Source organism: Ictalurus punctatus, chromosome 12 (genome assembly GCF_001660625.3).
Source record: "Ictalurus punctatus breed USDA103 chromosome 12, Coco_2.0, whole genome shotgun sequence".
Taxonomy (NCBI): Eukaryota; Metazoa; Chordata; class Actinopteri; order Siluriformes; family Ictaluridae; genus Ictalurus; species Ictalurus punctatus.
The window spans coordinates 14,019,165-14,033,747 of record NC_030427.2 but is presented as its reverse complement, the minus strand read 5'-3'; the positions used below and the strand labels follow the sequence as shown (position 1 = coordinate 14,033,747).

General features: G+C 38.4%; 1 protein-coding gene across 2 annotated transcripts; it reads left to right on the top strand.

Annotated features, from left to right (window-relative positions):
- Nucleotides 1–3,661: 3,661 nt before the first annotated feature.
- On the top strand, nt 3,662–13,033 carry coq7 (coenzyme Q7 homolog, ubiquinone (yeast)). Of its 2 annotated transcripts, none has more exons than XM_017482521.3 (6): nt 3,662–3,848; nt 4,169–4,347; nt 4,818–4,932; nt 5,673–5,812; nt 6,498–6,566; nt 12,493–13,033. In XM_017482521.3, the coding sequence occupies exons 1-6, from the start codon at nt 3,767–3,769 to the stop codon at nt 12,508–12,510; spliced, it is 603 nt and encodes a 200-aa protein (XP_017338010.1). In that variant the 5' UTR covers nt 3,662–3,766; the 3' UTR covers nt 12,511–13,033. The 2 variants fall into 2 exon arrangements, with proteins under 2 accessions (XP_017338010.1, XP_017338009.1); XM_017482520.3 differs by lacking the exon at nt 12,493–13,033 and adding an exon at nt 7,901–8,425.
- Nucleotides 13,034–14,583: the final 1,550 nt, after the last annotated feature.

Here is a 14,583-nt window from a genome sequence, read left to right as displayed (position 1 = left end):
TTTTTCATGACTCAAGTCTGAATCAAGTCCAAGTCACGTGACTCCACGCCTCTGATGACTGCCCACATAAACTTGGCTAATAGTTAAAAACAACACGGCTAATACTGTACATATGGAACTGAATACACCAACGTCTGTGTACGTCAAGGCAAGACATGTTACGTCTCTCAGCAATGGCCAGACACATTGACTCACATTAGCCTGGGGCTCGTGGTCAATGCGCCACCACAGATATTTTCTGTCTGACCTGAACCATGAAACATCAGTGAAGAACACATTGTCTCCTTCTACCAAGCGCATCCAGAAAAAGCAACAACAATCACACCAAATATTCCAGAAATAGCCTTCAGAATCTACTGTATTGCTGGTACCAGATGTCAAACTATATGTTTAATAATCAGTCATACATTTGGATTCTGCCTCACTGTAAGTCACTTGGAATAAAAGATTCTGCCACATGAATATACACTATAAATCTAAAAGTATATGGACACCTGACAAATCACACCAGTATGTGGTTTTTGAACATCCCATTCCAGATTTATATCCCCTTTGCTCTTATAATATTTTCCACTCTTCTGGGAAGGCTTTCCACTAGATTTTAGAGCGTGGCTGTGGGGACTTGTGATTATTCAGCTACAAGAGCATTAGTGAGATTGAGGTCAGGCGCTGATGTTCAGTGAGGAGTCTCTAATTCCAGTTCATCCCAAAGGTGTTCAGTGGGGTTGAGGTCAGGGCTCTGTGCAGGACACTCGAGTTTTTCCACCTTCTTCCAACCTTAACACACCATGTCTTCATGCATTTTGCTTTGAGGCATTGTCATGCTGGAACACGTTTGGGCCTCTTAGTTCCAGTGAAGGGAAATTGTAAAGCTACAGCACACAAATACATTCTATACAATTGTGTGCTTCCAAATTTGTGGCAGCAGTTTGGGGAAGAACCACATATGGGTGTGATGTTCAGGTGTCCACATACTTGTATACTTGTGTATTTACATAAAATGTAAATTTGCTATCTGACTTGATTCACAGATGTCTATGTTCCCATTATTGGTAGACATGTGTCTATGTCACATTGTCACATTTGTGTCACATTTGTCACTATGTCACATTTGTAGTTGCAAACATATTTTTTATTGTGACACAAACATTAAATAAATATATAAATAATCAGAACTGTGTTGTTTGCAAACATACAGCAATCACCCCACCCCCTCCACATTATGACAATGACAGTATGCTTTGTTGAGTGGTTATGCATTCTTGTTACAGCCAAAAGTTTACCACTCAGCTGTAGAGACTGCTGGGAAATGCACACGACGTCGCAGAATTCTCAAAGACATTTAATGGAAAACAACATAACAATTAAACACGTCTGCTAACACTCACTGGCCACGCTAAAAACAGCGAACAGTTATAATTTACTTCCGACTGCCAACTTCACACTCTGTCTCACAACACAGACCAGGAAACAAAGGTTAAGATTGCATAGATACACACACACACACACACACACACACACACACACACACACACACATACACACACACTTACAGTATGGCTTCTTCATACCCTTTTCAATGATAAACTCTCAATAAAATAACATTAAAACAAACTTTTTTTGGTTGTTTTTTAAAATTATTTTCACCAACCAACAAACACAGCATGTCGTCTTCAAAAAGTTACACAGCTAGAGCACAAATAACAAATTCTGTCCATGGAAAAAAACCTGCACACCTACACTGTGAACTAACAACGTAGGAGTGTGTAATGAAGCGTGTAAATGTACACAGTGTTTAAAATTCCCAAAACTGCTGTACCTGATCTACACTCATAGTGACATCATACTACGAAGTCAGTGTCACTGCTGTGCTGAAAATGATCCGCCAACCAAGTAATATCCAGTCAGCATTGGTCTTATGGTCCATTTTCACTAATAGGGTAGAGAGGGCTGACTAATATACATGTTAATATTAAGAGATTTTTTTTTTTTTAAACAGCCTTGGTGGTCCTGAAGGGCAAAAGTCAACTTTAATATAAAAACGGGTGTCAACTGGGTGTATGCAGTAATTGTCCTTGTGCTGACACACATGACAGCTTTTAGGGACTGAAGGGACAGTATTATTTCTGTCTTAGCCTTAGTTTCTGACATAAATGTTGGCAGGAATATTTCAGCTTTTACTGTGAAATTTGGTCAAGGGGATATATATCTCTTCTGTCTTTATCTAAATATGAGAACAAATGAAACTGTGTATGTATGTATACGTGTGCGTGTGTGTGTGTGTGTGTGTAGAGAGAGAGAGAGAGAGAGAGAGAGAGAGAGAGAGAGAGAGAGAGAGATAGATAGATAGATAGATAGATAGATAGATAGATAGATATACAGTATACACATCATACATTAAACAGTGGCTTATAGGTATTTACTGCATATAACAGCCAAAGAATAAGGTCATAATATTTAGAAAAATATTACAAAAAGTTACAAAAAAATGATCTTATTAAAAAAAGTTATGAGTGGCTAGCTTTGTCGCTTCACAGCGCCTTGGTCCCTGGTTCGAATCTGAGCTCGGGTTACTGTCTGTGTGGAACATTTCAAGTTCTTTTGGGTTTCTTCTGGATTCTCCGCTTTCCTCCCACCTCCCAAACACAGCTGGTAGGTGGATTGGCCACAGTAAATTGCATTTGTGTGATCAAGCGTGTGTGTGTGTGTGTGTGTGTGTGTGTGTGTGTGTGTGTGTGTGTGTGCCCGTGCATGGTGTCCTGCTGGACTGGTGTCTAATCCAGGGTGTATTCCCACCTCACACTCTGTGTTCCCGGGACAGGCTCGGGATCCAGATGTCTGTCTGTCTGTCTATCTTTCTATCTATCTGTCTGTCTATCTATGTATCTGTCTATCTATCTATCTATCTATCTATCTATCTATCTATCGGTCTCTCTATCTGTCTGTCTATCTATCTATCTATCTATCTATCTATCTATATGTATGACTGTCTATCTATCTATCTATCTATCTATCTATCTATCTATCTATGCATCCATCCATCTTCTATAACGCTTTATCCTTTTCAGGGAACCTGGAGCCTATCCAAGGGAGCATCGGGCACAAGACCGGGTACACCCTGGACAGGGTGACAATCCATCACAGGGCACAATCACATACACATTCATACACCCATTCATACACTACGGACACTTTGGACTGTCTATGCATATCAATATTTGATTTCCGGACTCCTGCTGTTTTTATCTACTGCTTCTTTCCTGCTGTACTGTAGTGATTTTCTAATAACAGTAATAAAATTTTATAAAGTTGTTTTTTACTGTAAGTTCTTCAAATTAATTATTTAAAAACAACAACAACAATAACAAAACAGTGGCTCTAACAACCTCGACATTTTGTTGCTGGCTGTATAGGAGCTCTAACCTGTACAATGCTGCCACCTATCGGCACTATCGCTATTGTTACGAACTGGGGAAAAATATATATATATTTTAATATAGACAGTATATTAAATTACAAAAAAAATTCAAATATTACACAATGGAAATCTTAGTGGTGGTGAAGTTCCGTAAATTATAGTAAAACCAGATAAATTGTAAAACACAAATTAACCAGAGACGGGGCGGAAGAACAAAAAAGCGCCCCTTTTTTACGATGACGCGCAGTGATCACGTCATCTAAAAAGCGCCTAAATATTGCATATACAACCTTTGCTTAACGGAGCTTAGTTTGTTAAAAAAAAAATTCCGACTAGTGTCTAGTCGTTATGCAGAGAGCTACAAACTGCGTTTTAGGACGTGTTTTTTATACGTTAAACGTAGGAAATGTTCCTGCTGTCATTAACCGAGGTAACTGTCAAACATGAGCAGTTCAGTGTGTTAGGACTCAAACCGTGTAGATTAATAAGTATTAATACAGTAAATTGTTAATTAATACAGCATCAGGTTAATGGTCATAAAGAGCATTTATCCTCATCAGATGAGACTCTGAATATATTTAACATATTAACAAAGTTCAATGTAGTTTCTGTCCTTTATATATTTGTCATATGATTGTCTTGACCTCTGCAGAAACATGGCACCTGTCTCCAGTTTTCTGTGTGCATTGCATGCTATGACTGCTATAGGTAATGTGTGTACTCTTAGCTCATTGTGTGTGTTTATTCTAGTAAACATCCCCCTGGTATGCAGAAAGTACAATACACTTCCTCCTCCCCGGAACAAGGAGGAGAAAGCCATGCTGGACAGCATGCTACGGGTGGACCATGCCGGTGAATACGGGGCCAATCGCATCTATGCTGGACAGATGGCTGTTTTGGGTAGAACCCAGACAGGTCCGGTTATCCAGGTATTCAGTAGTTTAAGGGAACGTGGACTACTTTCCTTACCTAAGGAGAAGACACAGCTGTGGAGGACGAGAAAGGATGTGAAAAGAATGAAACTGACTTCCTAATACACTGACTGTTTATAATGGGATAGGTCTACCCATTAGCAATGAAATGACCATTTCTTGAATTTCTAAGGCATGGGATGTAACTCTAGTCAGAATGATACAGCACGTAGAAGCGTTAGAACCGAAATGGCTCAAATTAAGGGTGCCGAGATCTTCACGATTTTGCGTGTCATCCAAGCCCCTATCTCTATCCTATCCTGTCATTAATAATACTATAATTACAAGTCAGTGATGGTTGATTAAAAATATAACTTGCCACCATGCACCGAAGGCACAAATTCTAAACCAGCATTTGTGTTGAATACAATATTTGTTTAATGTTTAATTTTGAAATATCGAATCACATCAATTTCTGTCATTTGCAGCACATGTGGGACCAAGAAAAGATGCATTTGCAGAAGTTTAATGAGATCTTGGGGGAGAACCGGGTGCGACCAACACTCATGCTGCCTTTGTGGAACGTTGCAGGATTTTTACTTGGTAGGTTCGATTCTCACTCTTTACTTATTCTGGATCGATGCAATTTCATGACCTTACACTGTAGTCCATAAATAATTGCTCGGTGAAATGGTGTGTGTGTGTGGTGTTTTGACTTGGAGATGAAATAAAACATTCACTAATAATATGAAAACATTAAAGTATCCGTCTAAATTTGAGCGTCTCCATGCCTCATCTCACAACACAATTTTGTTAGAAATCCAGATATATATTGACTCTTTATGCATTTTGATGCATCTAAATTATTTCTTTCTATAGTCGCTATACTGTTTATTTCCAGTATATCCACATGCTGCTTTACAAACAGTATACTAGCGTCTGTCTGTCATGAACTGCACTATCTTTTCCATTATTTAAAGTGACTATTTGCAGCCGCTGTAATGTAAGTGATGACAGGAAATAACTTGTTTACTCATATTGTACAATTTGAAATGTCGCTATAAATGTATAAAAAGTACCCCGTCGCTGATCATTTACCGATAACAGCATGTCCCCAAGTGTTTTATTCCTTACTTAGAGTGTATAGCTGTAGATGTGCCTACTTCTGAGTCTGGAAATTATTGAAGCAGATAAGGAGAGCAGGCAGCAAAATCAGCAAACTAAATGCTAAATTATTGAAATATTACTAAAGGAATATACAACATTTTAACGATATCTTGTTCTGTCTATGTGTATCATCCTGATTAAATGTATAATTAAGATGTGTGTGTTTGTATTTGAAGGAGCCTCTACAGCACTTCTGGGGAAAGAGGGTGCGATGGCCTGCACTGTGGCGGTGGAGGAGAGCATCTCTGAACATTACAACAACCAAATCCGAACATTAATGGAGGCAGATCCTGAGAGATATGAGGCATTATTACAGGTACGAGACAAATCTCTAAAGCCGGCTTGTTTTACTCTGTGTGATTTTGGCATGACTTTGCTGCTCCAGAGAAAAATCACTCATCATAAAAGAATTCTTTGGTCGTCAGATTAGCTCTGCGTTCTTAGAACATGTAACGTGCTGCTGACTTAGTGTTGTTGCCACCAAAGATGGCCGACGACAAGCTTCTGCCTATGTGAGGAATTTTAGATTAAAACCTCATAGAGTGAGCGCTGCTGTGACCCTCGTCTAAAACCCACCAATGGGAGGATGGCATAGGATGTCACCAAACTCACTGGATGGTTATAAATACATAAACGAAGCACGCTAATAGACAGAAAAATATCCTTATTACATCAAGAACGTTCAAGGATCACACTGATTGATGACCTAAACAGTAATGACATTGTTTTCTTTAATCAGAGGTTTATTGTTATAGGATCTTGGTCGCATAATCCAACACAGAGAGCATGTTATCACAAATCTGGTGTAGAATTTTACTGGGATCTCGTACAGTGTGACAAGTAATAGTGTTAAAAGACTAAGGCTTAAATCACACTGTGTAAAACCTCAGTTAGCGAACACCTCAATCTCTGTTCACTTCTTAAAGCTGTTTGTGTGCATGTATGTGTGTGTTTGCAAACTTTAATGAACATTAACCTTGACCCGTTTTTATCTCCATCAGCTCATTAAAGAGTTCCGTGACGATGAGCTAGAGCACCACGACACTGGGCTGGAACACGACGCTGAATCGGTGAGTCACGGTTCACGAAACATGCCTTCAGTATCAGTTCTCAATCTCCATCATTTTCTTTTCTTTCTTTTTTTCTCTTTAGAGTTTTTGCCATCCTTTTTGCTTAAAAAGTACTTGATAATTCAATTTATTTGCGTTTATAAAGGAAGGCCCCTCTGAGACTGCTTATTTTAAGAGTGGCTTAACAACAATGAAACAAAGTAATAATAAGGAAATACAGTATGTTCACTTTCATTCACCTTTTATCCAACATGATCAACAAGCAAGACAGAATCCAATCCACACATTTAGATAATTAAACACGAGCATACAGGCTGCTATGAATTAACATGGGATGTTTTTCAGTCACCTTTTTTCTTTTTCTTTTTTAATCTCACTAAAAAAAAACAACACTCCATGTCTAAACACTTTCTCTGATCCAGTAACGAATCCTGAATAATAAAACTTTTCAATGTTATTTAATTAAACAATGAAACGGTTTCAAACTAGATGTGACTTGAAAGATGTCTAGGGTGATTGTATATAGCTCAAATACAAAATTGTGTGTCGTGTAATATTAGCATAATAATAATAATAGTAGCATGACAAATAGCTTACGAATGTAAACAGACCAACAAATACTGCCTTAATGTCTATAATACTGCAAAACTCTTAATTTTTGATTTTGTTCCCAAATTACACAAGGTTCATACGTAGCTAGGAAGCTAATTTGGATGAATTAACACCCAGTTTTGTCTACTTCAAGCATTCTTGTTGCTGATGTAACTCGGTATTCCACGTTTAGCTCTGCGTAGAAATCAGGAAACGGCGCAATTTTCGCAGGAGCTTGAGATTTGGCCCAAGACGCTTCATCACAACACGCATTCAGCCGAAGCCCTCTACGATTCACGTGCGTCTAACATGAGTACAGCTAAAAGGTCTCGGTTATCAACAAACATCACTGCAAAAGACTCATGCAATTGCATTTTCGCCAATTCAAGTAGTTTTCCGCAAAAAAGCGCAAAAAAAACTGCACAATTCGCGTCGCAATTTTTGAAAAAAAAAGCCACAGCAAAATCGAACGTTGTTGCCCGCAGCAATCACAAGAACACACAAGTGTAATATGTGACAACTGTACAATTATACACAATTTATTTAATGTTTATTCCACACGCAATCGGTCGGATATTCAATTAACCGTGCACATCCTTCTTCGAAATAGGGTTCTGAGAAGCACTGGGGGTGAGGAGAGATTATGCATCCGCATAAAATTCCTTCTCTTTAGAGAATAGTGAGTTGCTACACCAAAGTATAATCAGTTGGGGTATTTTTTCTTTGTTGTGTGTTTCCTCCAGGTACCTGGATATTTGGTTCTGAAGACTCTAATACAGGCCGGCTGTAAAGCTGCAATTTACATCTCGCAGCGGATTTAAATGATCCTTTGTTGCCCTGTGTCATTTTAACTAGTCCAGTGTTGAGTATGACTTGAATGAGTGTGATGTTGAGTGACGGGACGCAGATCCTGCACAGGCTTGTTGTAAAGAACACATCTGATGTTTGGGATAACTTCAGCAATCAGCTGATGCGCGGAGCTTTGATATCGGTTTAGTATTGAAAATAGAAATACGGGACAGATGCAGCCGTTATTTTAATTTTTATTTAATATACTGAAGTTGCATTTATTTGACTGATTGATTATGGGCCATACCAGAATTTTCATCTGCACAGGGAAAATAGATTTACTTTTTTTTCTCCAAGGATATTTCATTACCCTTCTAATAAAATGTATGATTGTAATTGTTTTTGTTTTGAGATATTTATGTAGCTGTACGTTACACTGCAGTGCTGCTACACACTAATAAAGCTGAACCAACATAGAATTTTTTTCAGAACACTGAATTATAATATTAGTGAATTATCTATATCCAGGAATGGTTACTGGAATATACACGAAGGCCAAAAGTATGTGCACACCTCATCATCACAAAGTTGGAAGCACACAATTGTGTCGAATGTATACTGTAGCATTACAATTTCCCCTTCAGTGGAACTGAGAGGCTCCAAAGCTGTTCCAGCATGACAATGCCCCTGTGCACAAAGTGAGCTCCATGAAGACATGGTTTGTTAAGTTTGGAAGAAGGTTGAAGAACTTGAGTGTTCTGCACAGAGCCCTGACCTCCACAACCCCACTGAACACCTTTGGGATGAACTGGAACTGGACACTCCTTGACATCCCAACATCAGTGCCTGACCTCAACCTCATTAATGCTCTTGCAGCTGAATGAACACAAATCCCCACAGCCACGCTCCAAAATCTAATGGAAAACCTTCCTGGAAGAGTGGATGGTATTTTAACAGAAAAGGGGGAAAACCATTTTGAATGGGATGTTCAGAAAGCACACATGGGTATGATTTGTCAGGTGTAAACATACTTTTGGCCATATATAGTATCTAACTATTTAGGTTCTTAGAAAAAGAGGTTTAATCTAGAAGCCTTTAACCATCCAAAGAACCCTCAAAATCGTTGCTCATTAAAAAGTTAGCGACTACTAGCTTTAAGATGTTTTAATAAATGAGCATTATATTTTTCCTTTCACCATAACATAACTTGTTATACACTCATCTGGTTTATTTTTATGCAGAATAAGATCACACGTGTAAGGCCTTCTAACATTCATTTCACATCAATGCTTCCAAACAACTCTGTTAAAATCTCAGAAAATGTAGTTTAGTGTTTCATGATACTTTAATCTCCAAATATCTCCTTTACAGCTTTGGTGTGTGTTTGAGGTTGTTTAAAAAAAAAATCGTTTGACTGACATTGTATGTATTGTATGCTGTGAGTGATGCGTCATCTGGTGGCAAGCAGATGTATTGTAGTTGCTGATGTTCTCCGAGCATGCTACCAGCCCAGAAGAGGGTTTTGTTTTGTTTGTTTATGTCTGTGTTCCCCTGTGGTGGAAATATTACGAAACACATTGACTTTAGTAAAAAATACTGAAACTATAGAGTAATAATTCACAATGAAGAAAATGACTGGTTTAAAAAAACCTCTTGAGTAATTACTTTACATGTGACAAATTTTTACAACTGCAATTGATACAAATAATCTGATAATGTTCTTTATCTCAGGAACACATTTTTGATCAATTTCAACCCCAATTCCGAAAAAGTTGGGACAGTATGGAAAATGCAAAAAAAAAAAAAAAAAAAAAAACCCAAAGAGAGCCACTTGAAAATTCAATTCACCCTGTGTTATATTGAAAACACAGTATTAACACATTATTTGATGTTTTACTTTGTGAATTTAATTTATTTTTGAAAATATATACTCATTTCAAATCTGATGACTGCAACACACTCCAAAAAAGTTGGGACAGTCGACTGTTTACCACTGTGTAACATCACCTTTTCTTTTAATAACATTTATTAAGCATTTTGGACTGAAGACACCAGTTTGTTATGTTTAGTAAGTGGAATTTTCCCCCATTCGTCCATCGTGCATTTCATCAGCTGCGCAACTGTACAGGGCCTTTGTTGCCTTATTTTGCGCTTCATAATGCAGCACACATTCTCAATCAGAGACAGGTCAGGACTGCAGGCAGGCCATGCTAGCACCCGCACTCTGTTTACGCAACCATGTGCTTGTAATCCGGGCAGAATGTGGTTTGGCGTTGTCCTGATCTGGATGGCAGCCTTTTCCTTTTCCTCTTTGGCCTGGAGAACACGACGGCCGTTTTGTCCAAAAACTATTTGAAATGTTTCTCGTCAGACCACAAAACACGATTCCAACGTGCTACTGTCCATCTCAGACGAGACTTAGCCCAGAGAAGTCAGTGGCGCTTCTGGACAGTGTTGATGTATGGCTTCTGCTTTGCATAGTAAAGCCTTAACTTGCATCTGTGGATGCAGTGGCGATTGGTGTTAACTGACAAAGGTTTACCAAAGTATTCCCGAGCCCATGTCAGGATATCCATTACAGACTCATGACTGTTTTTAAGACGGTGACGTCTGAGGGATTTTCGGGTTTGCCCTTTACACACGAAATTTGACCAGACTCCTTAATCTTTTTATTATATTGTGCACTGTAGAAAGTGAAATGTCCAAAATCCTACCGATTTGTCTTTAGGGAATGTTGTTCTCAAAATATTGATCGTATTCGCTGATGCATCTGTTGGGAGATTGGCGAGCCTCGACCCATCCTTGCTCTTGAAGAACTAGGCTTTTTTGGAGGGTCCTTATATACTATTATTAGACGATCTCCTCACCTGTTTCACATCACCTTCTTATTTCAACTTGTCACATCACTATTAGTCCTAAATTGCCCGTCCCAACTTTTTTGGAATGTGTTGCATGCAACTATGCAGTTGATTAGGTAAAACATCAAATACCTTGTCTTTATACGTTTTTTGCTTAAATACAAGTCAAAGTACATTTACAAAATCACTCCTCTTTGTTTTTATTAGCATTTTCCATACTGTCCCAACTTTTTCAGTATTGGGGTTGTATGTGAACTAACTAAGTGAGCTATGCTGAAATGAGCCCACCTCCATTATTAACAGTATATAACAAAAGGCTGGCAAGCTAACTTAGCCAAATGCTGTTGGGGTTTCAGTATATTGCTACGTCCATTAGGTAACTAACTCGTTAGCTCATTTTAATTCATCCATGTTTTAAGCTACATAATTAGCTATCTAGCAAATACATTTTATTCTGAATGTTACCTATAGGTTGTAGCAGCATGTATATTTAACACAACAGGCAATTGCTGCTGAGCATCAAAGTGACATTTTAAGTCTAAAGCAGAAGATCTCAAGTCTAAATTTTAAGTCTAAATTCAAAAGATCTAGCTAGCCCAGTCAGCTAGCTTACCTGTTCATGTTTCCGCAGGTTGGACGTTGAGCTGTGAAATGTTGATATCTCCACAGATTTTGGCTCAGAATTTAATTTCTTTAATTGGCTTACAATCTTTTTAGGTTAAATGCATTATTAATATTTTTTGTACTCTGTAACAATGACCAAAAATAAACGTAGCAAAGTTGAATATTTTCTTTATAAAGCTGCTAAAAGACAGACCAAACTGGTCAAACTGGTAGACCATCTTTTTCAGCTTTCTTAGTACTTGTCAAAACTGATAATGTTTTCAAGAGATTTTAGCCAATCGTGGGGGTCTATGAGCTCATGAATGTGGAAGAGGGCAGATAGCACTTTCCTCCGAGTGCATTGCGTCCTGTGATGCAGTATGGGCAGCAGCTTAAAACGATGTGATTGGCTGGCTTGACATATCTCAAAGGAAGCATGTGTTAGCTTTCACGCTCCTTAGTAGGTAGCTGTGGTATGACTGGGGAGAGCTGACTGGTGTGTGGGAATTGTCCAAGACTAATTTAGGGAGTAAATGGAAGGAATTCCATTTAATAAGTGGAATTAAACAAAAAAATTAATGCCTGAGATTTTCAAATTTTCTTACTGTTGTTTTTTTTGTTTTGTTTTGTTTTTAAACTGCTGTATTTCTAGCAGTACTTTCAACTGTTTCATTTCTAGCTAGCCAGATGGTCTACCAGTTTGAGCAGCTCGACCAGGCTGGATTTTTCAGCAGGGTTATATTTAGCTCTGCATTCTCAGTTCACTTCATTTTGTGTTCTTATTCTGTAAATTGCCTGTTTTTTCACGATTTAATTTCTTCTCTATGTTTTTCTTATTGAATTGAGGCTGAGAGAAGAACTTTAAGGTTAAACCACTATAACTCTTCCTGTAAAAATACCCTGGCCACTGCCATAAAACGTGGGAAATCCCTAAATGACTAGCTAAAACTCTGTACTCATTTACAGAACCATCTGAATACATTTCTAAAATTTACTTCTGTATGAAATAAATAATCCTGAATGTACATGTAGTTGTTTTGCAGGTTTTTTTTTTAACCCTTCTTGTCTTGTACTATGTAACACAGGATTCAGCATTTGGATGACATCACCCTTCTGCACACATTAAGCTGAACTACTCACGAGCCGCTCTCCGTATATAAATAAACATCATGCATACCTTCATAAATCAAGACACCCCCCTTAAGCTCCTACTGAAAAACAACAGATGAGCTGGACAAGAGCAATTAAGGTGGCCTTGTTACTGGTAATGATTTAGAATGCGTATCAGCTCACTGACGGCTTTCCAGCTCTTCTGAGGTGCTACATTCCTTCACTATGTGTGTCTTTTTTTCATATTTTAAACGTGAACAGCTGCCTCTGTGTACTGCTGTAAGTTCATCTCTTGGTTCAGGCTGCTAGACACAGCACTGCTGAATTCTCAATTCCGATTGGTCAGAGTTGATTACATTTCTATAACACTAGCTCCGACAGCTGCAAATCACAGGTTTATATTAATGCGCCTGTTTTGATATGTTACGGTTGCTACAATAACAACTCATCCACTGGGACTTGTATGGCAGACGCTGCACATACTCCAAGACTAATAATGACCAGATTGTTTTTTTTTGTTGTTTTTTTTTTTTTAATTGTTATTTAATAAAGAAAAACGTATCATCGTTATTGGTATGGTTTTCTGTAAGAAGTTTTTTTTTTTTCAATTTATGGAAGGAGTCTCCAGTGTCAGCACTTTGTAACAGTCATGACATGAGAACATCATCTGGACTTTTCTCGATTACAAGCTGCAGGGTTTTTTGTATTCGTAAGTTCAAGAGAAAATGAAGTACTAACTGTTTATACTGTACAGTGCCCTCCACTAATATTGGCACCCTCGGTAAATATGAGCAAAGAAGGCTGTGAAAAATTGCCTTTATTGTTGAACCTTTTGATCTTTTGTTAAAAAGAATCACAAAAATACTCTGCTCATATGGATATCAGACAATTGCAAACAAAACACATGTTTATCCGATAATTATATCTTTGTTAAATATAGGTGTGCAACAATTATTGGCACCCTTTTAGTCAATACTTTGTGCTACCTCCCTTTGCTAAGATAACAGCTCTGAGTCTTCTTCTATAAAACCTGATGAGGTTGGAGAATACATGGCAAGGGCTCTGAGACCATTCCTCCATACAGAATCTCTCCAAAGCCTTCAAATTTCAAGGTCCACACTGGTGGATTCTCCTCTTCAGGACTGGGATGGCCATGGCAGGACCTTGATTTTGTGGTCAGTAAAGCATTTTTGTGTTGATTTTGATGCATGTTTTGGATCATTGTGCTGCTGGAAGATCCAATCATGGCCCATTTTAAGCTTTCTGGTAGAGATAGAGATACTCTTGCATGTTCTCCCCATGTCTGTGTGGGTTTCCTTCAGGTTGTCTGGTTTTCTCCCTTCTCCCACTGGTTTCCTCCCTTCTCTCAAAAACATTTCCCACAAATTTAACATTAAATCACACTGAAATACAGATTTTAGGCCCAGCAGCTCTGAAAAATGTTACACATGTAAGTGTTCATGAAACAAAATTTGCGAGTGCATACGAGACTCATCACAAGCTTCAGTCAATATGAGTATGGCTTGATGCTATATGGGCTGGTCAACGTCACTTCTGTTCTCCATTTGGAAGTTAAACCATTTGTAAATGTTTAATAATCCATCGATTAGGTTAGTTGTTTATTGTTTTGCATGTACTCCCCATGTCCGTATGGGTTTCTTCCAGGTTCCCTAGTTTCCTCCCACCTCCCAAAAATACATCAGTAGGCAAACTGACTACACTGAAATGCCACTAGGTGTGAATGAGTGTTTGAATGATAGTGCCCTGTGATGGACTGATGTCCTAACCAGAGTGTATTCCTTCCTCACACCCAGTGTTCTTGGGATAGGCTCCTGATCCACCTTGACCCTGACCTGGATAAAATAGTTACTGACGAAATGAATGAATGAATAATCCCTAAACTGTTCACCTTCTGATCTGTGTTTTAGACACTAACCATTCTCTGATTCTTGGTAACAGATTATGTGTTCTAGACATGGTTCCTCAACAGCCCGTCAAGATTTCTGCAACATCTTTGCAGTGTTATGAGTGCTCTTACAGCATACGCCTACATGAGAGCAGGACGT

Excerpts from the sequence above, each read along its gene's own strand:
- coq7 (XM_017482520.3), top strand. The coding sequence starts at position 3,767 with ATGCAGAGAGCTACAAACTGCGTTTTAGGACGTGTTTTTTATACGTTA. Across the intron at positions 3,849-4,168 it reads TCCTGCTGTCATTAACCGAG|TAAACATCCCCCTGGTATGC; the intron begins GTAACTGTCAAA and ends TGTTTATTCTAG. Across the intron at positions 6,567-7,900 it reads TGGAACACGACGCTGAATCG|GTACCTGGATATTTGGTTCT; the intron begins GTGAGTCACGGT and ends TGTTTCCTCCAG.